Source organism: Sander lucioperca, chromosome 20 (genome assembly GCF_008315115.2).
Source record: "Sander lucioperca isolate FBNREF2018 chromosome 20, SLUC_FBN_1.2, whole genome shotgun sequence".
In the NCBI taxonomy this organism is placed as follows: domain Eukaryota; kingdom Metazoa; phylum Chordata; class Actinopteri; order Perciformes; family Percidae; genus Sander; species Sander lucioperca.
In genome coordinates this window covers 12,868,769-12,896,608 of record NC_050192.1, presented here as the reverse complement: position 1 = coordinate 12,896,608, position 27,840 = coordinate 12,868,769, and the positions used below count along the sequence as shown (strand labels likewise).

The following is a 27,840-nucleotide window of genomic DNA, read 5'->3' as shown; positions in this document are numbered from 1 at the left end:
TGATTACTTTCCTTTTCACTGTTCCTACAGGTACACTGTCAATATTTCTCTCTCTGCCCCTGCAGCACAGCACACACATTAAAGTCAGCCATCACAATAAACTAATATACAAACTGATCTGTTCCTGTTAATTCGGGCGGGAAAAAAACACTTGTGTGTCTGAGGTAAATGGCCCAGAAAGACGTTTAAAATATCCATCATTGTGTTGTTGCAATATCCACTCCAGCTGATGATATTGGTGTTACTAGTCATTACGAGGTTACATGCATTACTGAGAACCTCTTCATTTGACTTGAGTGATGGCTTTTCTGCTAATTATATGATCCATAACAGCACTATAATGTCACAGTATACATTGGATTTATGTTTGCAGTACCTGCACTATGTCCTACTCACAGCAGTACAGTAAACATGCTCTCATTTATCTAAGCTGTTGTCGATACATATTGTATATTGATAAGTTTTGTAATAGTAAACGTACAGTGTGTCTTTAAAACAAAACCTTACTTAAAGGCCTGGGGTCTAAACACACTGAGCAGTTAATTCTGGGCTACAGACCAGTCACAAAGTGCCTTCAAAACAAAAAAAACTAAACAATTCTATCACTTTTCACCCATTCCTGAACAATCTGTAATACTGTTTCCCCACAAATGATATTCATTAATTCCACCCACACACATATACAGCCCCTCCAGATGGGCAGGGCCATTCACCCAATACCATCGGATTTCCTCCCACACGCCCATGCACAAACACCAAGGGGCTGTGCGCGCAACAAGATGAGAAGTTTCTCTCTCTATTAAAGACGCATCTCCATAGCGTGCGCTTCTATTTAGGAAAACTTTAAACGGCATTACAAATATTGACGGCGAGTTTAAGCGCAACAACATGGGGAAAGTGAACGTCTGTTTGAAGCGAAGTTACATTATAGTGATAAGTTTGATCGCGGTAAGTGTTTGTTTTTTTCTTTCTGCTGCTTCTACAGAAACAGTTCATAGGCTACTCAAATGAACCACTTTGTAAGTGTAGATTATTCAACATAAAATCCGTCAAACTGTGGTTGTATCAGATGCTTACATCTACAAGTCGATTATTTCAATTCAGTTGTTTTCAGAGCAACTTATTAAAGAAGTGTGATATCTTATTGGTGCTTCAGTTGTAGCCGAGAGAAACGAGAGGAAGTGGAGCTTGTCTTAAGAAAATGCAGACGTTTAATTTGAAAAATCAAAACTTGTTGGAATAAATATTCAGTAGAGAAAGTGAACCCCCAGTGGATAAAGGGGACATTGTAAATAGCTAAAGAAATCTCTCCAGACGATGATAAGCAGTTGTTATTATTAATACCTTTTTTGTAGCTAATAAGGGACCGTTCGGTATTTATGGAATGGACCACAGGAGGAAAATAGTGGGAGGGTCATGTCTTTTTATTTTTTTGCTGAGGGGAGGGTCATCCAACATTTTTTAGTCTGGGTGGTGTGGTCACCCAACTTTTTTATTCATGAAAAGAGCAAAATTTCAAAGTGGCTTGTTTGGTGCATATTTATCCATGTAGCTCTCAGTCTCGGCCCCCTAGCAGATGGTTCTGACCCCAGTTTGCTCAATAACACAAAACAACTAAATGGTGATAGGTAATACATCTGATTTCATATACTGCTTTAGTAAAAAAAAATCTTACCTGGCTGACGATGGGAGCAGCAGGACGCATAAAACGAAACTTACTGTTGCACTAGTCTGGACATCTTGCCGTGCCAACCTTGCAATAAAGGTTTCCTAAATGCCATGTATATAGATGTGATGTCAGCTTACTAATTGATTGCGGGTTTTGTGTAGATTTGGACTTGTATACGTTTATTCCACTTTGTTTAAACGGCGAAGTGGAGAGGCCTCGTTCACCTGTTTAGAGCTGGCTGGTGAATGTGACGCTCGTATAGGCCTTGCTGGATACACCGTATCATTTACCTGTTTGTGGATCTACTGATCGCTGTGGATTACTTTTTTTCATGTCATTGGATTACGGCAAAATACGGAACTTTTTTCTCAACGTGTCTTAACGTTTTATAGTGTGACTGCGCTTGGTTTCTGCGTTTGGAGAGGCATCTCAACAGACTGTAGGTAGAACACTGATTGTTCACTGTTACATTTTAGTTGAATTTAAGTGTTGGGGCATTCCGCCACCGTCTGTCTATTGCGTTCCAAAACAGCCGTGCCGCGATTGGATTTCATAAGGGCGAATTGTTAAATTGTTACAATGTAACTTAAAATCTGCTTTGAAAATAAACATATATGTTTTGGAATATAATGTTCAGCTTCGGCAGCTTTACCTATGTGCTAAAATATACAATGACGATAGTGACAAGTCCATAGCAACCAGTGTTGAATTGGTTATATCCCAGTGTCCTTTGTTGAATGGTCTCAATGTTTTATTGTTTTATTTCATATGAATACTAGTTTAGGAGTAACTTAGGGCGTTTTCACACATACCTCATTTGGTCCGGACTTTCGGACTTTTCAGTTTGATCCGAACCAAAATTACAGGTGTGAAACCCCCCCAGACCACGGTCCGGATCAAAAGACCAAATTTTGATCCGACCAAAAGAGGTGGTCTCGGTCCGGACCAAACTGAACCATGGTCCGGTTCGTTTACAGTGTGAAAGCATTTTTTGGATGGTTCGGACTTTCGGACCAAATAGAAGAAGCTCTGGCAGGCTCTCCTTGTGTTACAAGACCGGGGAATAGCTCCTTTAAGGAACAGCTCGGTGCTTAGTGTGTAGGCTACATGAGAGTGAGAGTGACGGTGAATGCACTCAGAGCAGACAGCTGTCGGCTATCAGAGCAGAGAATACATCAGCAGTTTATTTGTTAAGTGGTAGTAAATGTACAGTGTAGGTTTCCGTTTGTCTCTGAATAAATTCTCCAGAAAGTTCCAGTGTCTTGCTTCTCAACACAAGTATATCTCGCTGCAGTCTGCGGGAAGGCGGGGCTTGATGTCAAGGCAGCCATTTTTTTTTGCTTACGTCATTCCCCATACGCTCGAACGGACCAAGAAAGCCTGGTAACATTTTTTACTATGAAGAAAATTATTTGGATAAATGCCATGTTTTTTATTTTGAATCTTTTAATTTTATTTGAAAATGTTATATCTATAAATGTAAATGATCTGAAAGAAAACCGAATAGGCTAGTCACCAATTTAAAAATGACATGAAATTATATTTTAAAACTTTAAAAAAGGACTGACAAATAAGAAAGCCATCCAGACTCTGAACATTTACAATGCCTTACAACCTCTTTAATGTAAATTTAATGCGCCCCTTTTTCGTGTATGTATGTATGCATTTAATGTTTTCAATGTGTTTATGGATCTGTACTTGAATAATAAAGTTTTTTGAAGACAAAAAAAAAAAAAATAAAAGACGCGAAGCTGATATAGCCTCTTGATTCACATTAGATAGAAACTGATGATGTTTATAGGCTAAACACAAACGACATTTCATGCAACAGTGAAGTTTTCATGTAGTTACTGATTTTTTATTTTGAAATGATATCCAAATTTGAAAAATGGGTCATTTTAAACCTTGTTAATATTGATGACAATGTGTTCAAACGGAAAACGAGCCATATTTCATTTAATTTAGCCCTCAAAAGTAGAATGGTGTGTTGTTTCTTTAAATGGTCTCTCTGTCTGGTTCAGTAGAATTCACAATCATGCGAGATGCTCCTCGGATATTACCTGCACAGTAACACACCTAATCTAAGTATTTCAAAAGGTCGAACACACATACAGATGTCTAGATACAGTAAAATCGCTACGTGATTACCGTTATATCCGAGGGTTGAAGTTGCATTTTAACGGGGCAGTGCAAGTTGCTGCTGTGGTTTAGCTGAAGCTAACGCAGCCTGAGCTTTCACGTTACAATATAAAAGGTGTTGACCGTTGACTTAGCTAGCACGCAAACAGTTCATTTACATGTCTACGAGCATGTTAGCAAACTACACCAAAAGACAAATACTGAGGAATATTGATAGAAAGCAGGGGAAACTAGTAGGCTACTTCCATACTTTTTAGCATTGGCTAATTAGCAACCTGCCTTCCATCAGATGTAGCTTCCGAGCTAGCTAGCAGCTAGCCCCAGAAGCTCATGAAAACAAGGCTTTCACCGGAGCAGACCACTCTTTTCGTTTCAAAGTCGGAAATCAAATGAACGAAAAAGTACACGGGCCCAATTACAATTCACTGTTGTTGCATGAAATGTTGTTTGTGTTTAGCTTACATCAGTTTCTGTCATCTAATGTGAAACAAGAGGATATCAGCTTTACTACCGTCTTGGTCCGTTCGAGCGTATGGGGAGACGACGTAGGTTTTTAAAAAAAAAAAAAAAAAAAAAAAAAAAAAAGACTGACTTGGATGTGGGCGGGGCTTGATGTCAAGCCCCGCCTTCCCGCAGACTGCAGCGAGATGCTCCTTGTCGGTACACGATCCGTTCTGCCTGCACGATCCGTTCTGCACATGCGCAAAATGTTCGCGCATGCGCGGTTGTACGAGGATTTACGACACTGCACGATCTGTTCCACGCTTCCGGTCGACAGCCAAGCTAACGTTAGTTTAGCTAACAGCTAATTCGGCTAACTGCTAGCTGAGACAGCATGTAATAACTTTAAAAGACCCTCAAAATAAAACTTGAAAATAAACGTTGACATATATAACAAACACCTAACATATATAACAGCTGTTACGTCAGTTCTACTTTACTTGTGCTCATTTAAAATACAATCACTCAATACTTGTCTTTATTGTTATTACTGTGAAGTCTTAATTTAGCTGTAGCCTGCTTTTCCCATTACGTTTGAGTTAACGTTATTTTAGACTGAATCTAGCTGTCAGCTAGCGGTTAGCCGAATTAGCTGTTAGCTAAACTAACGTTAGCTTCCCGGTGGAGGCTAGCCATAGGCTAGCGTGGAACAGATCGTGCAGGTCGTATGGATACGTAAAACAGTATTATCTTGCGCATGTGCAGAACGGATCGTGTACCGACACTCCTCTCTCAACATCACAACAAAACAAAAAGAGCCGCGGCAGTAGGGGAGAGCAGCAGCCAGCTGAAAAAACTCCGACACAGAGAGAAGATACGAGAGGACGGGGAAGCCTGTCTACAAACCAATCAGTTATAAGTATCTGGAGACGCAGCTCACGTATGTGATGACGGCAGGACGTAGTTTTGTCACGTATAGATCTTTAGTGCGCTTGCATAACTGCAGTGTGAAACCAAAACTTACCGGATCAAAAGTATACAATGTAACAAAAACATGAACCTTGGTCCGGACCTTGGTTCGGACTTTCATGTGTGAAAACGCCCTTAGTATTTGAAGTAATGCAGTAATGCATGAAGTGTGCATTTAGTTTCCAGTGCTTATTGTGTTTCCACAACAATGTTAGTAAGTAAATCTACTGAAATGGCCACCACACCATAACAGAGGAGTGTGATGTGTAAGATGAGAATGCAGAGGTTAACTCCTGTACATCATAGCTGTAAAAATCAAATGGTGTCTGTGCTTCTTATCTAAGTGCAAACTTGCATGCGATGGAAGGGTTATTCCTCTTTTACAAATCATTTTGGAGGGTCATAGGAAAATTATTACTGACGAGGGGAGGGTCACGTCTTATTAGGTTAGAGGCCACAAAACTCCTCCGGTGGCCTCTTAATTAAATAACGAACAGTCCCTAAAACAGCCTTTTGGTAACATTTGATCTATAGAGTAACAGGAACTTGATGCATGACTGCTTACTTAATATTATGGGCTACATAAAACTGAATGTGCACGGATTCATAACCTCAAATTTAGTTTTTATTCTGTATACCTCTCTCTTCGTCGTTATTATTATTATTGTTATTACATACAGTAGGCTACAACATGTGGTTTTGCTTGTGTCCTTCAGGTACAACTGCTGTTGTTTTTGCGAGGCTGGTGGTTATCTCTGTTGTTTAGTAGGCCATTGAGCCTGTACATTCACTACACAGTGGGACCTTAACATGCTGTGTGAGCAACATGCTCTTTCTTAATGATTTCAACTGTTGGTTGGATAAGTTGTTTGAAGACGTCCTTTTTGGGCTGCTGAAACTATTTTCTGGAAAATTCTTTTGTACTACACAATGAACGATGTTGCTATGCATTGGACCTATACTCTATGTATGGACCTGAAGGTGATGCTGATGAAGTGTGTTGCTGCTGTTGCAGGTTGGCAGTGCCTTGCTGTTGGGAGGCACTCTGTTCAACCACGGATACTACTACCAAAATGAAGAGGTAACACTTAGTTATCGTACAACTTCTCATACAAGAGATCATATTATGGTTTTGCATGTTTTAGCCTGCCACAATGTATTCTTTAATAGTATGAAGGGCCATTTTAAAATGTTCTTGTTAATCAGTGTGCCGTATCAGCATTAAGCCACCCCTAACCCCAAAAAAGTCAATCAAGCTACCGTAAATAACTAATAACAGGCTGTGCTCCTGCCTTTGGCTGAGGTCATTTGGCATGTGGATTGAAACATTTAAAAAAAAAACTAATTGCTAGTGCCATTGAGCTAGTGCCTTAGGTTGCTGACCCAACGACATAGTTAATCAGCTTCAACTATTTTGCAAACAATTCTAGGCCTATTTAAAAAGGTATGCATTTGTATGCTGTTCCAGCCATCCCTTAGCCGACTTTTGACAAAACAAGTAAGTAAGTTTTAAGTGTTTGCTATAGAAATGAACTTGCAAATCTAAAGCTCTACAGCGTGCATTTGAAAATTGTAATTCATTGTAAATTATGCATAATTAAAAACTTGAAAAAGCACTAGTATGGTCCTTCTTACTAAATGTGTTGTATGTCTAAAGTTAGCTCCTCAGTTTATTTCTAATTTGTATTGCTGTTTTTTAGCGCTGTATGCATACACATACAGTAATAGCATACTCAGTGACTGAATGGTGACCTGTCAGACTTCATTCAAAAAGTCATTCCAGCTGAAATCTTCTTTTTTTCCATTGAAAGCTTTATACGTGTATTTTCCTCAAGAACAACACACAACTCAAATATTAATACCGGAATAACTCTGTGTAGATATTTGCCTAAACTTACCTTGACATTCATAACGTTTTTACATAGTTGCAATCTGTGTAGAAACTGACGATATTGACCTTAGGAACTAAAAGCAACAATTCAGACACTCCAGCAGCATGCATGCATGCTGTTGTCCCTGTTCACCAAGCCTGCCCTACCTGTTCTCTGTTGGTTTTCTCCACAGATGGAAGAGACATTGCTTACAGGCATTCATGCCATGTATATTATTTCCACCATAACTCTGGCCTTGACCATCATTGGTGTTTATGGTGCCTGCAAAGAGAATAAGTGGGCGCTTATACTGGTGGGTAAAGAAAAACACATTTTTATTGTTATGAGTAGTAGTAATAATCAAGTATAAATGTCCTAAATCTGCTCGTGTGTGTGTGTGTGTGTGTGTGTGTGTGTGTGTGCGTGTGCGTGTGCGTGCGTGCGTGCGTGCGTGCGTGCGTGCGTGTGTGTGTGTGTGTCTCTCAGTTTGCAGTTGGAATGATCCTGGGCAGTCTGTTCATGATTTTCATAGAAGTTATCGGACTGGCTGTGCGACCAGAGGTATTACAAAGTTAACTTTGAAATATGTTGTCCCATGTGACATTTCTTTTAGACCCAGTACAATATGGACTATATATAGACTATTGCTGGCATCACAAATGCATTCCTGATTAAGTAATACACCAACAGGAAAAGGCTCTAGTTATTTATTTTATATTAAGTGCCTTGAAGTACTTTAGGGTGCTGTCAGACAGCAGCAAAGATCAGGTGACAGTCACAACGCCACCCCACTTAGTTATTATTGCTACGCCTGTCCATTTTAGCTTACCATTCTTGCATAGCATATATGCGGTTTACAGTTATAATGGTGGCAGATTTACCCCTCAAAATTCGTAGTAATATTTGAAACAATGGGTATGAGTTAAGTAAACAAAAGTAGCCCTCTTATTTCTAGCTGACAATGTGAATTTTGTTGGCTAAAATTGAAAATAGAACCAGTTAACGATAAGTCGCTACACACGTTGGCAAATCTCAGGCCCAGCAGGAGTGTAGCAAAAGTCACGTGTAGTGAGACATATACTTTTTACTCATAATTTAAAAGGTCGTTAACATTGAGTTTTTTGAGTACAGATTAGTGCACCACAATACACTTTCACAACTCTACACACATTTGCAAATGATATTGCTACAATAATACCCCTGATATAGGTTACCAGTAGGTAGAATACTACAGGCCTTGTGCAATTTACGTATGTTAGAGTTGATAAACCCACTGTTTAATCCATTCCTTACAATTTGCTTTTGTGTTTTTGGTTTTGGAAAAGCAATAAAAAAAGTTTTTTTCCAACTCTGTAGATAACGAGTATTGGTCTACAGGTAGATACCGTTTTGCCAGTGGCAGAATCTAGAGCTTGACAGACCTGCCATGCCTAGTTGTAGTTGAAAAACATACAGTAATATTTTCAAATTGCTAGTTGTCTAATTTTTTTTATATTTCTTTGTTTTGTTGCAGATGGCTGAAGGACTAAAGATGCAATACCTACATATGCTGCCGCTGAATAATGCTAGTGAGAGCTTTATAGACAGCATGAATGAAATACAGATGCATGTAGGTAACCTTGTGTGGGGTGTGTGAGTTTCTGTATGCGTTCAAGTTCAAGAATATTTTTGTCTAATCATTATTTTTAATCTCATACAGAAGCATTTCCAAGTGCTTTTTAAAGTGATAAACCAACTTAAAACACAGACAGACAGCACACATACACACACCACCAACAACAAAAACATCTTGCAGTTGAACAGAGAAAATACATTTCTAGTGCAATCCAGTAATCTTATCTGTTAATGACAAAGTCATGGACAAGTGTTTCTGAGGGCATTATTTGTCTAAATATGGATGCAAAAGCAAATGCACGTGTATCTTCCTTCTCAGTTGCAGTGTTGTGGACTGGATCAGGGCTACCTGGATTGGGGCTACTACATCCCAGAATCCTGCCTATGTGATGAAGAGTCCACTAATCCATGTGTAAGTATGAAAGCTCAATTTCTGAACCTCTTGTGTACCAAGATCCACTGATATATAGTACGTATTGGTAAAACTCAAAGAATACTGTTTATCATTGTGGATCGATTAACATGGCAAAAAAGTCAGGGCCAGTATGAGGTTGACATTTGTGGTTCAGAGTGGAATGTCTCATCTCATCATTATCTTTGGATGAATTGTCGTGAAAACTAGTACACACGTTAATGTTTCCCTCAGGATGAATTGTAATAACTCTGGTGATCCCTGATTCATGTGTGTGTATTCTAGGTGGCAGCTCCTAGAGACAGCAGTCTGTTTGAGCATGTGGTCGATGACCAGCCCATCATGATTTATAATGAGGTAATAAAAACATTCAAATTAAAATGTTAATTTCTACAGTTACAGGTTAATGTGCAAACTGGAGACGGTCCTCCCCCCCAAAAACAGCCACATAAATTGTTTGTTCAAGCAGCAATTACGACATATATTTCCGTTTAAAATGGCGGTGCCCTCTAACGAATGTAGTAATTGTGACGGGAGCAAAGCGGAAAGTAAGCTGATGAAGTATAAGGCCTCCTGCACACTGGCTGCGTGGCATCAGCGTGTCAGCTGCGTGGCGTGTCCGTTTTTATTTCGGCGCCCATGTTAACAGGTTAGAGCTTACACACTGCCTGCGTAACACACACGTCTCGTTGGACCTAGGCCTATTTTTCACGCGACACGTGTTGGAAGCGTTTCCAGGTAAAAGAGAATACGAAAAGATGTTTATATGTCATTTTGACACAAATACATTTAATAAATGACATTTTGATGTTTGAAAGTCTCTAGGTTTTGACATAAATGCAGATATAAATGTAATAATATTTAATAAAAAAATAAATGATTATCGATTTTCAAATATTGCACCTGTCAATACAGAACGAAATATTCTGTAGCCTATTTTGCCGTCAAAACTGCCGATGTTGTCTTTGCCGTAATCAAATCAGTATATATTTATGTTTAACATGGTATTTCATTTTATCAATGGGAAACATACATGTGTACAGACAAGGCTAGCAGTAGCGCCGCGTCAGACACGTTTCTGGTGTGCAAAGACATAGAAAACGCCACGCAGCCGCCATGCAACTGACACGCAACAGAAATGCCACGAGGAGGTCTAAGAGCACCAAATTTCCACGTAAGGAGGTAGTTTAGGATGGTGGGTGGGTCAAACATACAGAGGACTTTCACCCAGGAGACCAGGGTTTGTCTCCCGTTTGCGAACTTGTGTTGGCGAAGGAATGTTCTGCCTATTCTGCCCTACTCTGCATCTTGACAAGCTCACTCCTTATGCCTAAACCTACCCAATCCAACCAACAAGGCAACGAGTGCTAGCCAATCAGAGGCAGAGTAGGGCGGGACATTCCTCCACCATCCTAGAAAACGCAAATTTGAGTCCCGTCTCGAAATAAAAGTAGACAGCGATTTTTTATTTTTTCCTTCAGCTTTACAGAACAAACTGAGCTACATCAAGTTTTGCGTCACATGCGTAACCGGAAGTGAAGTAACGTTTGATTTGAACCCAAACCACGATATTTTTCTAAACTTAACTAAGTAGTTTTTGTGCCTAAACTCAACCAAACTGTTGTAGATATGTGTCGTTTTTCCTGCCACCGCTAGGGGCGCTAATTAATGAAACGCTGCAGGTCTAGTGTACACTGTTGTGCATTGCTACATGTGGCTGTTTTTACAAAGCCTCCTAATAAGAAAGGTAATACTTGTAATATCCTAATACATTCTAAGAACTGTAACGTTTCTAAAAAATATTCTTTCTGTTGTCTAAAACTTTGGTTTCCAGCCTTTTTGGCTTCTGAACCCCTTAAAATGAAGCAATGTTGACTGATCTGCTCTCCTGTTTCAGTCATGCATTCCATTATTGATTGCACATGAGGTGAAGACCATACATACTGTATGTGGCATATTTCTGGGAATCACATTATTCTGGGTATGTACTGTCAATCTATGTTTTTGCCTCTATATTTATCTACTCTACCTTATCTACTCAATCCCTTGGTTTTCTTTTACACTTTTCCATCTCTCTCCACACATTAACCATTATTCACAGCTATTGATATCATTTCATCTGGACTAGCTCTTCTGGAGCTTTTGATTATATTGAGGAGTCATGACACTGGATGTTCAAGTTGGCATAGTTTTCTGAGCACTTCAAAAAGTCTCTTCCATTAGGGCTTAAAAGTGGAGGTTAAAAGTTCATTTTTTATCTCAGAAACAGCAACTGACAAAACAATCTCACCTCAAGGTCCATTTGGCAGCTGTTCTGGAGCTTTGGGGTATTTTGATTCACATTTCTTCGTTTCCCTTAAGGGAATGGCCAGTATTATTGAGGTGGGAAGTGTGGCTGAACCTTAAGGTTCACTTTTAAAAAAAAAGCAAGGCCCTCCCCAACTTATTCAACATTTTCAATGGACCATCGCCTTGACTTAGAAAAACGCAATCCCCTCCTGACTAATATCTTAAAGCAATGTAACAGTGATGAAGAATACAAAGTAAAAACAGGGTTCCCGCGGGGTCTCAAAAAGTCTAAAAAAGTAAAAAAGTCACAAAAGTTTAAAAATCAAAATTTTAGGCCTTAAAAATGATTGTGTTCTAGGTCTTCGAATTCTTTTAAACAGGTCTTAATTTCCTTACGTCAATGCAACGCTACCTCTAATGCTCATTGAAATGTTCCAGCAGCGCTTTACAATGTTTTTTTATATTCCATGGTGTTGTAGTTCTTTCTGTCGCTAGTCCAAATATAATTTGCTGTATTACGACTACAAATGAGACCAACATGCAACTTATATTGCAGCCAATCTAGACACCAGTCCTATAATGCCAATGAGGAAATCGGGGAATTGTTTCAGACGATGTTTCTGGACTCTGACTTTGTTTTTGATGTCGTGATATAGGTCTTAAATTGCATTCATAATGGTCTTAAAAATGTCTTAAAAAGTCTTAAATTTGACTTGCTGAAACATGCAGAAACCCTGAAAAAACAGTGTTTTCTGTCCTTTTAGATTTTGTCAGTGGTGTTGTGCATCTTCATCTTATGTCGGTTGAGTAAGAAGGAAGATATCCCTGTAGTGGTCTACAGTCCACAGGCTAAAGCAGGCAACTACACCATTCTGGCAGACGCTGCTGAGTACACCTGATTGGGATTGGTACGATTCATAGTGTTTTATGATGTTTGAATATATCAGAAGTTGCCTCGAACAACTGAAGTTGCATGAAAAATGTGTACATTTAAATTTTTTTTCTTAAATGTATTTGTTTGGGTAATATGTATTTGTTTTGGTTTTGCCATTTAAACCATTAAACCTTTATTCATTTTTGTCATCCCGGAAGATGCATGTTTTTACAATGGTAAAGTTGTGGGCTATAGTCAGAAACAGCACATACTTTACTGTAAATACTGTAAGTATTTTCTTTGTTTTAAATAAAGAAGATGAAATGGATGTAATGGAGCTTTTACGGGGAGTTTTTCTTCATTTTGTTAAATTACATTTTGATTAAAGAAGCTGCTGGAGGACTTGCAATAAGTACAGTTTTAGGATGTGATTGGTACGTCTATTGGTATGGCATGTATGACGGCCCAGAGCCTGTTGCCTTGTGTCCTTGTACTGTTGTTTGCTTGTGCACCTGCAGGTCCGTGGCTGAGGTGCTAACAACGTAACTGAGAGCACCTGGCCAGTCCTCCCTGTCTACTTAACCCTGCCTGTCCAGAGACCAGTGTGTAGCAATCCCTTCACCCAGCACCAGCATCAGCAGTGCATTTTGTGCCAAAGCAATTAAAAATGACTATAGTCATGTGAACAACTGACCAAATGTTCATATAAATAGTCATAGTTTGACAAAGTTTATCAGATGCTTCAGTTTATGGTAGGAGACGGGAGTACAGAGAGCAGGGAAGCAACTAATAATGTATTTTACGTTTTGGGTGCCAAAGAAGCAAATCCAAAGTCCTATAAAACACCTCTGTGACACTGCCTGCATTAAAAAAAAGGAAAATGTACTGGAAAGTACAAGCGCTTATGCCTGTCCCTCCACCTCCCAATGAGATGTCAAGTGTGTAACCTTACTGGCATCATGACAAAAAAATGTAACAGCTGCAGTGTTTATATCGATTTTTGTCTGTTTCCTTGTTTGCATTTGTGGAGACTGTTGTGAGTTTGTAATGTGGGACCGTTTTTTTGAAGTACATCAGGAAATTTTTTTAAATCGGTAAAAGGACATGTTGAATGAAACAATATTCATGAAAGGATGTGTAACTTCTAATAAAAACAAGTAATGCTTTTCCGTATATAAACTGAGCAGTGGTGAAAGAAGTAGCAATACTTCAATGTCAAAATAATTCATACTTCATTACGAAAAGTGGAGTGGAGTAAAGTAAGTACATTATTTCCCTCTAAAATGTAGTGGAGTGGAAGTCTAGTGTAGCATGAAATGGAAACCCCTACGTACAAGTACCACTAAATTGTACAGTAGGTTACTTGAGTAAATGTAAGTTTTTCAGCTCTAAGAAACAATTTCAAAATAAAACATCAAAGGAACAAGAATCACATTTTATTCCTGCTATTTACAAAATATTACATTAGTTCATTCCATAAATAAATAAAAACAGTGTATAACAGAAATAACAATACCATACTTGGCAAGAGTATATTGTATATTAGGCATTAATGGTTAAAGTGCACAGGTAGACATTGGATTTGCTGTGTCAGATGAAATTCATATGACAATATATCAGTCAAGGATGACATTTCAACCGCAGGCAGCTCATGCAGCAAGTCATTTTAGGAGTGATGTGGCGTAAAGGCTTCTTCGGTGAGAGTGGCATCAGTCGGGACATTACAGTCTCTGCAAGAATATTGTTGACGCGTTTTCCTACAGGAGCCTCTCACAACCTGTCTGCAGGGGCCTTGCCAAAATGTCTCCAAACCTTGAAATCAAACTTTTGCAGGTGAAATAGTTGAGGATTTACTGCATGTCTACTTAATGTGCAACCAAACAGAATCCCCTCTCCTCCTAGTGGGTATCATTTACCCACTAAATATGCCTTAAGAACAACTTAATGGAGTGATGAAGTTTCAAATATACATTGTGCATAACAAGGCATCAAGACATTCTGTTGTCCCAATGAGAGCTGTGGCTCATTCCGTCATCCAACCTGATTATTTATCCAAGGAAATACATTGCTCAATAATAAATACATGGTTATATTTCAATCAAAGCACTTTGTAAACACTGTTTATGAAATGTGCTACATAAGGGTTATTTATATTATTATTTGTTCAAAGATTATTGGTTGCTCTAATGCTGAAAATTCAATGAGTGAGTTTTAGACAAGTATGAATATGTAAATGTGTGCTTAAAAGAAGTTGGTCCAGTTGACAAGAGTTAAATTAAACCCATTAATTGATAAAGTTGTAGGTACAGTAGATGCAATTAGATTCATATCTGTCTTTCCAAAGACTCAGCGATGTATCCAGGTATAAAGGAAATGGACTTAATAATATCTGAATATTATCCAGATAAGACAACACTTACTGTAAATAACAAAATGCTGGGATCGGGTCTAGCTACTCAAAGAAAACAGATGTCTGGTTAATGCTTGGTAAGATATAATAATTTCGAACATAATTTCAGATATATGACAAAAGCATTTGAAAATGTGCTGATTATTAAACATAGTTAATTTCAATAAATTGCAATGTTTTTACAGCAGTAGGACAAAGGAAATTGATCTATGCATGTATATTACTTTTCAATATCAGTTACATGCATTGACACGAAATTATGATGCCAACATATGTTGCTATAGCACAAAATAGCCAGGTTATGGTATACAGCATAATGTGCAAATACAAATCAGGTATGCTTGATAATAATTTAAAGTGTGTATCAAAACATATGAGGTGACTAGAAGGCACCAGGAACATATCTGTTTGTTAGGAGAAGAGCCATGAACTCCTGTTTCCTTTTTATCTGGGCCATCAGCTTGATGCTCATGACCAGTAGAACCACCTGGGGAAGGGAAGCACAAGAGTTACAAGCATGATGATTTTCTGCTGATCTGGGATCAAATCTGAACAGAAGCCTTGTGTAATATGTCTGCTTCGTGACAAGAAGTATCTGTATGTATTTGTATAATGCAAATTATAAAGCACATAAAGTCCTACCAAACGTATTAATGTGTGAAAAGAACACATACCCAAAATACTCCACTTCCGAATTGAACAGCCATCGTCAATGAGAATGCAAGCTTCAGTTCAGAAACATACACATGTAGGCAAGGCTGTGAAAATAAAGTGCAGGTTTATTGTTAAGGTGGTGGCAAAAGCAGTTACAATGTGAATGTAGAAATAACTTATCTGGCTATACTGTGATTCATTTGGCCTTTCTGTCTTCCACTGTCAGATTACACCTACTGAAGTGTACTGTGAAACTGTACTGTTTTTTCCAATGTGGGGGTCGGGACCCCTACAAGCAGACACTGCTTCAACGTGAGAGGTCACCCCCAGCCAAAAGTGTGGAGAACCACTGTTGTAATTCAAATTAATACAGAGAAAATACAAGAGTTTACTGAACCATTTTTTCAAACCAATCTTTAAGATCATTTACCTCTTGATAAACATACTGGTTCTTTGGAGCCCCGAGTGTGGCGCTGCCCCGTAGTCGAATCTGGTGAGGTATACAAAAATACCAGGGGGAAAATGAGCTTCACTCAAAACTGGTGAAAGGAGGGTGCAACATAAATAAAATGAGGGCAAATTAAAATGTAAACAAGAATTCTGTTCCTTTTCCATCCTGAGTCTTTTTTTACATTAGTTTGGATCATCACTCCTATCAGTTATCATAACATGTTACTTCCAAAAATGTGATCTGCAGCCACACTGTAAACATTTATTTGAATTTGTAGAGCTACTTCAAGTTTCAGCTTTCATTCACTGAATGGATAGTTTAAATACAGATAGACTGGGGAGTTTTTAAAAACATTTTTGCCTGTTGCTACACTTGTATTTCTTTGTTTGCATACAGTATTATTGATATGCAGAACAGACATGTCGTCATGCCGCTCAGTTGAAACCAGATTACATTGCAGTGTGTTTGTTTTCATGAGGAAAGCTATATGAAAGCATTTTTTTAGCAATAGCAGAATCTTTCAGTAGTACTCCAGTCAAACACATATTCAAGAAAATGTTCCCTCAAATGTCTTACTTGACTGAAAGGCAATGTGAGGCTACAGGACCAGAAATCCTAACGAGTGATCTTCGCTGCTTATAGTCTGCTTGTACAGTATAAAGTAAGATACTCACGCATTTTCCTGGATATTGACAGTTACAGGAGGCAGGGATGGAAGCGCCCCAGTCTTTATAGCCTTCAATAAGACCACAGCACTCAAACTGGAAGTGACAAACACACACACACACACACACACACACACACACACACACAGGCTAAGTAAGAAGTAAATTCAAAACAGATAAACCAGAACAAAATGCATTAAACAATATTTTATTTTATTTTATTAGGATAAGTATATTAGTGGATTAGCTGATGCAGAACATCAGCTACTCTTCCTGGGGTCCACACAAAACATAAAACATTACAACAGATAAGATGTTTTCATCCAAAAAACAGCCACATTATATAAAAATAAGAGCAGTATAACTAGCATTATTCTTTCTTGCAAATATAACTATACATATTCCTCTTCATATACTCTTATAAATATTACACTAAGTACATAAGCACTGAATATAGAAAAGTTAAATCTTACAACATCTTTGTATACATATAAATATTCCTATACATAAAAAGTACAAAAGTAGTTACAAAATATGGTTACAGGCTTAGGGCCCTTAGATGTTGCTTTACTTGTTTTTTAAAGCTTGATTTATTGTGCGCTTTAGCAATCTCAGCCAGAAGTGAGTTCCATGCAACCATACCTCGATACACTACTGTACGTTGCATTGATTGTGTTCGGGATCTAGGAACTTTGAAAAGACCTCTGGTGGCATGTCTAATATAACATACAACAGGCACATAGACATGTTTAAGGTACAAATTATGACCTTTTAATGTATTGGCTGGATTTGTACAGGAAATGATTCCCCCAGGGCAGGGTAGGCAGATACCTCTTAAAGATAAGACACACCTGCTTTCCCGGCCACGCCCCAAAGACTACATATACTGCTGGTGTGGCTTCACTCATGTTTGATTGCTACCTGGGTGCTGTGTGTGATTTGTGTGTCTGTGTATGGGGGTTAAAGTTTTTACTAAACTCTACCAAATGTGTGTGTGTGTGTGCCTGTCTTCTTTAGGCAGCCTCTCTAGATTTTTTTCTTTGAATCTTCTATTTAACAGTGAATGTGGGAGCTAGTATCTTTCTGCCTCAGATGGCCAAGAAAATGCCCTAAAAACACTCCTAAGCTAGCCGTAGTCTGTGGTGAGCACAAGTTGGCTAACTAGAGGTATTTAAACTATGAGGTGTGCCTCCCCAGTCCAGGTGTTCACTGAATCAAACTAAAACTACCACACAGACATGATGCACATTTTATTTTAAATTTAGTGTGACTTGCACTTTCTGAGGATATTATTATCTCTGATGTCCCTCGCAAATACACAGCCATAAAGCTTAGAAATGATAGAAAAGACTCTCTAGAACTTGCCTAAGAATAATCACATTTTCAATCTATCAAAGAAATCCAGTGATGGTTTTCTGTACCCATGGGTTCACCGCAAAAAGGGACTGCTAATAGCTAATTCTGAATAATTTTAATGGTGCCAATTTCACAAAATGTGGGGCTTAAATCTTAGGCCACAGCTAACTGACTCTATAGCTCAACATACTACTTCCTTTTTACATGCATGCATGGTTACATGCCAAATTGAAGAAAGACAAGAATAATATTAGTAGAAATAATAAAAGACATGGCTTACATATTCTTTGAGATATATAAGCTTTTTAAAGATGGACAAATGGGACACACCATTTAATTTTGTGGTGGACAAAAATAGCATTCAAAGTTTTATTTATTTTCTATCTTCACTGCACCTTATAAGGAGGAGGGATGTATTATCTGGAATGTATGGGCAATTATAACATCAAGTTATATAAATATAATAAATACATTTATATTTATAAATATAAATGATCTCCTTACTTCTTTTTGAATACTGTACAACAGGGTCCTGTTGGCTTTGCTGGTTCCAGTAAGTGGCATCATGGACAGCAACTTAGACTCCTCGCGGACCACACGTTTCTGAGGAGGGAGAAATCACATTGAACACTTTTGTTCTTTGTATATCAAGACATACTAGTTGCTTTTTAATTCCTTAGCATTACATTATGTTAAAAATCTGAATTTGCTCATAAAAGCAGGGCATTCAAGTACTATACCTCATAAACATCTTGGTAACTTAGTGCTGTTCTCACAATTATTGTTTGACTGGCTGCTGCCATCCCAGTTGCATACTGCACACACACATAAAGCAACAATAGTACGTGAAAGAGAAATATCATTTGCAGAAAACACATTTGAACACACACTGTCTTACACTGGCAAAAATAAAATATAAGGACACACACAGTGGTAGTACAAACACCTTAAGCAGTTTTGTTTTTTTACCAGAATCAAACACCATCTCTTTCCTGTACAGGCTCCAACCACACCAATCACTGAGAGCAGTAGGCAGCCGATCTCTACCAAGTACATTATCACTACAGAAACACTGGACACCAGCTGAGGAGAAAAATAACACTGGCGTTAAAGGGATACACTGATTGGCAAATGCCCTGATCAACAATTATAATTTTATGTATGTTACTTAATATTATATCGTTGTCACAGATGTATTTCCAAGATAGCAGGGCTACAAAAGAGGTCAAAGGTCAGGGTCAGCACCTGAAGATAATTCATTGTCTTGCCCAAGGACACTTCAACTAGCAGATGCTTGCCAACATGAGGGCTTAAACTCAGGTCGCCCAGAGTAAAGACAATATAAAAAAAGGCACAGCTGTTGTGTGTTCAGACAATATTGATGAAAGAAAAGCCATGTCTATATAATCCCCCAATTTTCCTTGGATGACCCAGCAACTGTTTTGCTCCTTTTTTTAAAATCTGACAAGATGGAAGTCATTTTTGCCTCTGATAAATAATATCTGCTTAGGAAATAATTTTCATCTGCTCAGATGTGAAGTCAGTCTTACTTTGCCAGTTTGTATGAGGTCTCTATGCCAAGCTACTGTCATCGTCAACATGAAGGAGCACAGAGCCTTTGGAGAAAGGAAACATAAAAATATGTTACATCTGCAAGTGAAGAAGACATGAAAAGTGTAGAAGGCAAAAAAAAAATGTTTTAGTTTTACAATGTCAGTGTCTCGAACGTTGTTTTCAATCTGTATATGGTATTTTGTCAGCCATTGGAAAAGTATCACCTTAAATGTTTTAATGTTTTTATAGTTTATTAAAGTGCTGGAATGCTGGAATGGAATGAATAAAATGGATGGCAGTAGCACAGCTATCCAAGATTAAGATATAACCTTTACAGGACAGTAATATCACAGCTACATGACTCTAAACTCCCAGCTGAGAAACACAAACACATTGTCAAAAGTAGCATTATAAGGACATTAAAGCCATTCTTTGGGGGCGGGGGGAGGTGTGAGGAGGGATAGAAGAGAATCGTTATAGTATCCTTTGTAAAAGCAAATTATTACCACCACTATGGCGTCTTTTGATCTTTCCACATCACTTTCTTTGTGTATAACCTTAAAACATTTCGCATTGAAATGTAATGCAGGAATGGCCACATTGTATCATTTTGATGGAGGGGATTCGCTGCAGCATGTTTGTATGTGAGACAGATATAACGTTAGCACTAGCATAGTCTTTTTTGGGGCAATTATAGGCATTTGGGTCAAAATAACAGCAATCAAATCAGACATTTCATCAGAGAAATATCCTATAAAAGGCAATCAAATAGGCCTCTTGACTTAATTTGCATTCTAAAACTGTGAAATATAGCCTATACCTACCATATGCACAGCGTTTGCAAAAATAAACGGCCTTTTCAGGCTCATTTTATCCGCCACCACGACCACTGCGCTCCGATGCATGCTGCTGCTTCTCTCTCAGGCTTTAAAACTACCTTTACATAAAGCAAATATAAAGACTATAAAGCTATGATTATGACTGTAAGGGCATCTACAGTATCTCTCCGCACAGGACGTCACTGTGATGCACTGGGTGAGGGGTCTGTGCTGCTTTCACGTGCAGTCGGAAATGTTGGAATCAACGGGATTAGCGCACAGGAATGATGTTGTTCAGCCAAAGGGATTCAGGTGCAATGGGTGTGTGCATTATGAGCAGGGCCGTAGAAATACTGAGCTACTAAAACACACCCCTTAGCAGCAAAAACACTGTTTTATTGTATTTAGGCTATTCAGTTAACTCATTATACTGTAAAATGTTAAAATGCCGTTCCACAGTCTTGCTAGTTATAAAAAGTAGTCAAATTTAAACATGTTGAGTCTAAAAAATACTTGACTCACTAACTTTAGAATGTAAGCTCCACTCAGGTTTGCAAAACTCACACATTTATATAGCCTATAAAAATACAGAGGACATGACCTCAGTGACCTCATACAGCCCTTAATATGAAGCTGTTGTGTCTTTCTCATTGTATGCATCTCTTATGGAGGCCCACTACTTTCATCCATTGCCTATTAATTTGAACACCAATTATAGTGGACAAGAGACGTAATCCCCCTCGTATTTGTCTCTACTGTCTAGTCCACCATGACAGCAACAGAGTGTGCAAAGTAACTCTCCTGAGTTTGACTAGTCATTGTTGAAATTGGCAGAACTTCATTTTGAATCCTAGCATCAAAATGAGTTTGCACTCCTTAGTTTGACTGTTGCATTTTTACTGGCACAATGACTGCATTTCCCAGGATCCCACAGCCATAATGGGGCTGGGCTACTTCCCTATAACAGGTAGGGCGGGTTTCTATTGTTTCCACAGGTGCTATTGAGAGAAGGAGAGAGACGCATGAGGCTATAAATCAGTAAAAACAGGAAAAGTAATGACAGAAGGAGGCAGAGATAAAGGAAGGCACAGAAGCTGGTGTAGGAAAAAAGAAACCGACACGTGTGTGAAAGAACAGCAGGTGTATTGGACAGGAGCCTGGATTACAGACAAGGATCTTTTTAAATTACATTTTATTTAAAGGAAGTTGCTTTTTTCCTTTCGACAGACGGCTTACCAGAACCTGTGCAGGAGGACAAACAGGATGTGATGTGCGTTCTTCTGCTCTGGGTCACAAAGTGGGTCAACACCTGAGAAGGAGCTGAAAGGAGCAGCAGAAACTGAGGTAGTTTTGTCCTACTGAAAGAGCACAAGAGGGGGGAGAGACAGACTGAACTAGAGAGCATGGAGAGAAGTTAAAGAAAACACCTTTTATTTTTTAAGCCACTGAAAACAGACACAGTTAATTATTCCAAGTTGCTGCTTGTGTGCTGTGTACTTCACAATGTGTACACTCTAAAATGTTCAAATTTCAGACTATTTTAAATTTTATTTTGAAAATATTGGTGCGGTATATGGACTATCAGGTGCTTTCTAACATTTGAACAGCATCATTTTACATCTTGACAAAAAAACTTTCTAAACCTTAAACTGGTTTTACAGGCTACATGTGAACCAATGTAGCTAAATTTACCCTGCTGCTGGAAATCTATCCTCGTGACCAACTGTAGCTTTCACTGGGAGAAGAAGCAGTGGAGTCATTTTTTCTTCTTTTTTAAATGAAACTTCTCAACATAAATGCATTTTGGGATCCGTTTTCTTTTCAATGACTCAGCCTTTATTCAAGCGTAAAGATAACAAATCATCTCTTGGCCTTAAAGTCCAAACATTCCAAGTGATCTACAGTACAAGGGGAGGTCATCTCCTTCATTCCTACACATTCACATCCACAGTAAAAGACTCTACTCTACCTCCACCATGCAGACCCCAGGACCTGAGCATGATGACTCTTTTGATTTGCTGTTTAAGATCATCCTGATCGGAGACTCTAACGTAGGAAAGACCTGCCTGGTTCAGAATTTCAAGTCAGGGATTTTCTCAGAGAAACAGCAAAACACCATCGGAGTGGATTTCACTGTACGGACCGTGGATATCGATGGGAAGAAAGTTAAGGTTGGCACTGCATGTGGTGTGTTTGAGTGTGTTGAGGGATGTTAATTGTGAAGTATTTAAGGTCATGTGTGTGTTGAGGAGGTGGTGATAAGAATATGAAGAACATCAAATCTCCCATATGCAGACCTTTCTGTGAAACAAGCCATAGATTCAGTCATTTTCAAAATAAAGTAAATGTTGTAGTCAATGAAGCCATACTGTCAAAATTGGGCCTACTAGCATGTGATTGTAGATACAAGGCAAAGTAAGAAGGACTTTTAGATGTGACTAGAGCAAATGATCAGCCTATCTTCAGGTCTTGATTTTGTTTTATGTGGCTTATGCGTTTTATGTGGCTTATGCGTTTTATGTGGCTTATCTGGGTCAAGGTCCCAATTCAATTATATCATTAGGAATGATTGTTGTCTGCTTCTAGGGAGTATGAAACATAATGTGATACAGTCATGCAATAATGCTAACAGCTTAGCTAAGCAATAGCTAGCTAATGCTAGGCCATATCATCCCTACTGTTTTCCATCATATTTTCATACTTTGGCCCCACTCTGAAACAGGTAGTAAATGGCAATCCATGTGGGATCAAAATGTCTTAAATTTAACAAGGTCAACCCTTCAGAAACCGTGATTATGCTCCAGTAATGCCTGCTAAATGCCTGGATCCTATCAATGCTTTTGTAGAACCAGCTGGCTCTGACAGTGACAGGCTGCAGAGCACGGGCCTTTTGGTAAAATATTATGAATATTAACAAAGTACAGCATCATTTCTAAAATGCAACTTCTGTCCGATGTGACTTTGTACAACTTTCTGGACTTGCCTTGGGATAAATTACACTACATAGTGAGAGGTGTCATTGGATTACAGTGTCAGTTAGACTCAGTCCAAAACCAGTTAGACCAGCTGCTCACATGAAAGACCTGTCCTTCAGGTTGCTCTGCTTGAGCTTTTGTGCAGACAAAAATAAACCTGGAATTACTTCCTTGTGCCATCATTAAGATAGAAAAGGAACTAAATGATTTAGGTGGACAGTGAGAAATTTGAGAAATCACATTGAACAAATTGTACTTTGTATATCAAGACATACTAGTTGCTTTTTAATTTCTTAGCATTACATTATGTTAAAAATCAGAACTTACCAAGTACATTATCTTACTTGAGTACTTACGGTCAGGGGCGTAGCACAAAATTCTGGGCACTGCACAAAGGCATTCTCTATGGGCCCCTCCCTGCATCCACATCTATTTATGCTAGCATCTTTTTGGGCCCTCCTCACATGAGGGCCCAGGGTAATAGTACCCTTTCCCCTCCCCCAGTCTGACAACCCCGGTCTAAAATACCCATCAGTTCATCATTCATGTGCAATTGATAATCTGTACTGATCAATGGGTAGAGAGGATCTGCAGCCTCTGCCTGTCTTAAACATAGATGTCTCTTAACACACACACACACACACACACACACACACACACAAACATACCTACACCAACTGTATTATTCTGTTGACAATCCTAAATAGATTTAAAAAAAAAATAAAGAATAAAAAAGCATTGCATGCTATCTCATCTCAACAAACAAGTCATCAACTGGACTTTAAATCAGGAGGAATTATTTACTCTATCTACATCATAAACCTAACTGTGATGACCTATTTCCACACTTCTTCCTCTTCCTTTTAATTCCAGAGTATCATTGACAGTTTTTACAGGTAGAAAGTCAGCATTTGATAGCCTAGCCCCCATTTAAACGGTCTGTTTTTATGAATCAGTGAATCACAATGCTGTATAAGGTCACCATAAGGTTGTAAAAGTAACACAAATACATTTTAATTGCTTGGGAATCATAAAGAGTTCAGGGTTCAAATTAGTCCAAGCAATGACACCATGACTCCTGTATATGTGTTTATCTTAACCCTCAACTAACCATTCAAGCCTGAGGCTATATGTAATGGTGCCACTCGATATTGAGGACAATTCACTTTAGTATTTCTCCGTATCATGGGCACCTACGGCTATAATAAATAATAGCTGTGCTGTTTTATGTCACATTCTGTATCCTTGAATTCTCTGCCAAGTTCTTGTAACATTTTTTTTTCTGTTTGGCTTTGAATGCTGTTAATTACTGACAACATGAGTCAGATTACTAAATGCTTTTCTTTAATTTTTCCACATAAAGAGGGAGTCATTTAGTCTTTTTCAAAGGCATGTTGCAAACAATAGGCCAGTGTTATGTTTTTACAGGTCTATAATAAAATAAATTGTTTTAATTGAATTAATACAATGTAAAGTTCTATTATGATCTGGTTTTTAAGTTTGTCTAGATGAATACAAGTTGACAGTAGAAGGTTCACAATCTTCAACATTGGCATAGAAAACAATGGTCTTGTTTGATGAGTTCAGATTGGTTGCCATGACAGCTGTTACCACATGAACACGGTCTGTCAGATGCCCAGGGAATATTCTGCAGAGGGACACAAGGAATCTGAAACCCTATTTCCCATAAGTGTGTGTGGGTGCATGTGGTGAACTGTCATATTCTATTGTCATTGTCATTTTGTTATTTATGTGCATATACGCCATACATACAGCCATGTGTATTTAATCCATACAGCTGTTAAAGCTGATTCCTTGTTCTTGTCTGTGTGGGTAACAGATGCAGGTGTGGGACACGGCAGGTCAGGAGAGGTTCCGTACAATCACCCAGAGCTACTACCGCAGCGCTCACGGCGCCATCATCGCCTATGACATCACGCGACGCCCAACCTTTGACTCAGTGGCTCACTGGATCAAAGAGGTGGAGCTCTATGGAGCAACCAATATAGTGCTGGTTCTCATAGGTGTGTGTGGATGTTAACATGTAAACATGTGAGGTGTATGAATACAGTATGACTGCATTTGAAGTGATTTGTATAAGAGGGTGGACAAACGTTTTGGACAAAAAGTCAAATTAATTCTCTTAAGGTCAACAAGTGTGGAAACTTCAAGTTTTAAATTAATTGGATAATTTCTATTACATTCCACTTAAAAACTTGTGTCTGCAGTTGTACTTACAGTAGCCTACTGTGTGTACACTTAAGTGTGTTGAAATGTTGGCCTTAGCATGTAAATTAGGTACATTGATAAAATTATTAACAGGACTTTGGCAATACAGACTCCTATTGTCAGGTATTGTTTGCATCTCTCAGCTCCCTGATTGTCTCCATGTAGGTAACAAATGTGACCTGGAGCAGGAACGTCAGGTTCCGTTTGAGAAAGCCTGCAATCTGGCAAAGGAGAGCGATGTACTAGCTGCTCTAGAAACATCTGCAAAGGTAATGAGTATACTCACTTGTGTAAAACACAGAGGAGTTGGTAAAAAAGGTTATCTTAAGTCCTCTGTCTCCTCCTCTGTGTCTCCTTCTCTGTGCCTAGGAGAGTCAGAATGTGGAAGAAGCCTTCACCTTGATGGCCAGAGAGCTGATGTCTCGTAATGGCCTCAATGTCCAGCAGGAGGACTCAGAGAGCCACAGCACGCCTAGAGTTCTTCTCCGGGCTAACTCTCGGCCGGTTAATGACATAGCAGCTGCCTACACGTCACCAGACAAGAAGACATGTTGCTGATTTAAACGTGGATAGGACATGGAAGAGGGTGAAGGACGCTTTTCTTCATAAATGTTGGAGAAGAGGATGTCACTACCCGATCCATACCGGAAACCCAATTTGTTCTGGTCCTATGCCCTGACCAATTGACTATCCTGACCCCAACCAATCGAGGTCATTGCCTAACTCAACCATCTACGCAAGTCCGAAGAACAAATCAGGTTTCCGGTACGCATCAGGCTGCCACTGGGAAATAGAAACAGATCCAAAGATGCATGGATGTGGAATAAGGATGGAAAGGCCTCAAGGACCAATAATCTTCGCATTGAAGGAGTTTAGGCAATTTTTGGGAAGTATTGAAAAATCAATTCAGTGTACTTTTTGTAGCTTACCTGACTTGAGAGAATTATTCAGCTGGTACTACAAGGACAAGGACCAAGCATGTTTAAATGGTGGGAAAGAGACAGTGGTGATGGTTGTGATCAGCTTTAGGTAAAGTTACTAAACCAATCTCATTTATATTTTTTACTACCAAAAGTAATCAAAATCTGAATGTAAAGACTAAGGCATTAATGCAGTGGTTACTTAGTTACCACAACATATAAACATTCCAAGCATCCTCAACACCTGCTGCCCTCAACCACGTTATCCTTAACACAACGTTCTTTGTGTGGTATTTTTTTGTCAAAATAATGTCTTCATGCTTCACTCTGCCGGTAAAACTTTGGAAAATCTGGCAAAGACTTTGATTCTATTATAACATATAAGACTGAGTATTTCACCCACCTCTTGTGGTGCCACTATGATGAGCAGTGATCCTCTGCTGCTGCTGTTGTGACTACATAATAAAGTCTTACATGGTCACAAACGATGTGAATGTCTTCCTTAAATCATCCTGTGTACTACCTAATTGTGAACACTAGAGGGTACTGTGCTGCTACACAGTACCTATACTGTAGCTGCAGGTTGGTTGCTCATCAAGGTGATTTAAAACATCTGTGACTGCACTAGGAAACAATTACCCACTTTTACATGCAACACGGTAAACAGGAAGTCACTTTTCAAATCACCTTTAAGGCTGAACTTTGCCTAAAATCACTTCCTGCCAAGACAACAGTCAAACTTAAGTAACTGAGCTGACAATGCTTACATCCAGGATATAAATCTCCTTTGTTTCTCATGCCAAGTTGGCAGGCGTAATTTAAACACCAATCTGGAAGTCATGTAGTGATACTTGTACTGATTGTTATTTTCTTACACTGATACAGTTAATCTGCTTTAAAGTTTATTGGTTTAGTGAGTGGAACAATCCAGAGTAGGCTTGTATTTTATCCAACATCTGACAAGCAATAAATGATCAATATGACTTTAACAACAAGTTCTGCTAAATTGTAATCTTGTCTGTGTTTGAGTCCTTTACTGACAGCAGGCAAATGAATAATCCTGGTGTTAAATGGTGTTGGGGCCCGAAACTAGCCTAAAAATGTAGACGCACCCTAGTGGCAACAAATTTAGAGGGGGGTCTAGGCACTCTCCGTTGGCTTGCGAGCTGGAAAAACCAAACTCTGGTCAGGCCAATCACATTGTGTATAGACTCGGTAGTTAAGTTTTTCTGAGAAAAGTTGTGTGTTGGTCTCCAGCACACTGGGTGGTGCTAATTGACGATCAGTGAAGACTGTGTTTCCCGCCTTTGGCTTCCAAATTCCTTTCTTGACGGCATGTTAAATCTTTTGAATGATGAAATGTAACCCGTTACTCGATTCAGATACCAAATGTCACTGTTAAAGGTCCCATGGCATGAACATTTCACTTTATGAGGTTTTTTAACATTAATATGAGTTCCCCCAGCCTGCCTATGGTCCCCCAGTGGCTAGAAATGGTGATAGGTGTAAACCGAGCCATGGGTATCCTGC

At 38.8% G+C, this 27,840-nt stretch overlaps 3 protein-coding genes across 5 annotated transcripts; 2 read left to right on the top strand and 1 right to left on the bottom strand.

Moving 5' to 3' along the window:
- The first annotated feature begins 716 nt into the window (after window positions 1-716).
- LOC116039811 (tetraspanin-8-like) lies at window positions 717-12,602 on the top strand. 3 transcript variants are annotated; one of them, XM_035996275.1, is made up of 9 exons: window positions 717-948; window positions 6,234-6,299; window positions 7,283-7,402; window positions 7,576-7,650; window positions 8,603-8,698; window positions 9,023-9,115; window positions 9,401-9,472; window positions 11,013-11,099; window positions 12,172-12,602. In XM_035996275.1, exons 1-9 carry the CDS (start codon window positions 889-891, stop codon window positions 12,301-12,303), a joined length of 801 nt encoding a protein of 266 aa, XP_035852168.1. In that variant the 5' UTR covers window positions 717-888; the 3' UTR covers window positions 12,304-12,602. The 3 variants fall into 3 exon arrangements, with proteins under 3 accessions (XP_035852168.1, XP_031140732.1, XP_031140733.1); XM_031284872.2 differs by having other exon boundaries at window positions 718-948; window positions 11,013-11,096; window positions 12,169-12,602; XM_031284873.2 differs by lacking the exon at window positions 11,013-11,099 and having other exon boundaries at window positions 718-948; window positions 12,169-12,602.
- Window positions 12,603-13,701: 1,099 nt separating this feature from the next.
- On the bottom strand, window positions 13,702-20,455 carry LOC116039812 (tetraspanin-8-like). Its single transcript, XM_031284874.2, has 9 exons — window positions 20,193-20,455; window positions 19,365-19,430; window positions 18,784-18,897; window positions 18,555-18,629; window positions 18,319-18,417; window positions 16,468-16,554; window positions 15,773-15,832; window positions 15,363-15,446; window positions 13,702-15,175 (listed from the first exon to the last, which is right to left on the bottom strand). Exons 1-9 carry the CDS (start codon window positions 20,271-20,273, stop codon window positions 15,071-15,073), a joined length of 771 nt encoding a protein of 256 aa, XP_031140734.1. The 5' UTR covers window positions 20,274-20,455; the 3' UTR covers window positions 13,702-15,070.
- Window positions 20,456-21,198: 743 nt separating this feature from the next.
- On the top strand, window positions 21,199-26,443 carry LOC116039829 (ras-related protein Rab-19-like). The gene is made up of 4 exons (XM_031284906.2): window positions 21,199-22,357; window positions 25,002-25,185; window positions 25,556-25,659; window positions 25,760-26,443. The coding sequence occupies exons 1-4, from the start codon at window positions 22,163-22,165 to the stop codon at window positions 25,946-25,948; spliced, it is 672 nt and encodes a 223-aa protein (XP_031140766.1). The 5' UTR covers window positions 21,199-22,162; the 3' UTR covers window positions 25,949-26,443.
- Window positions 26,444-27,840: the final 1,397 nt, after the last annotated feature.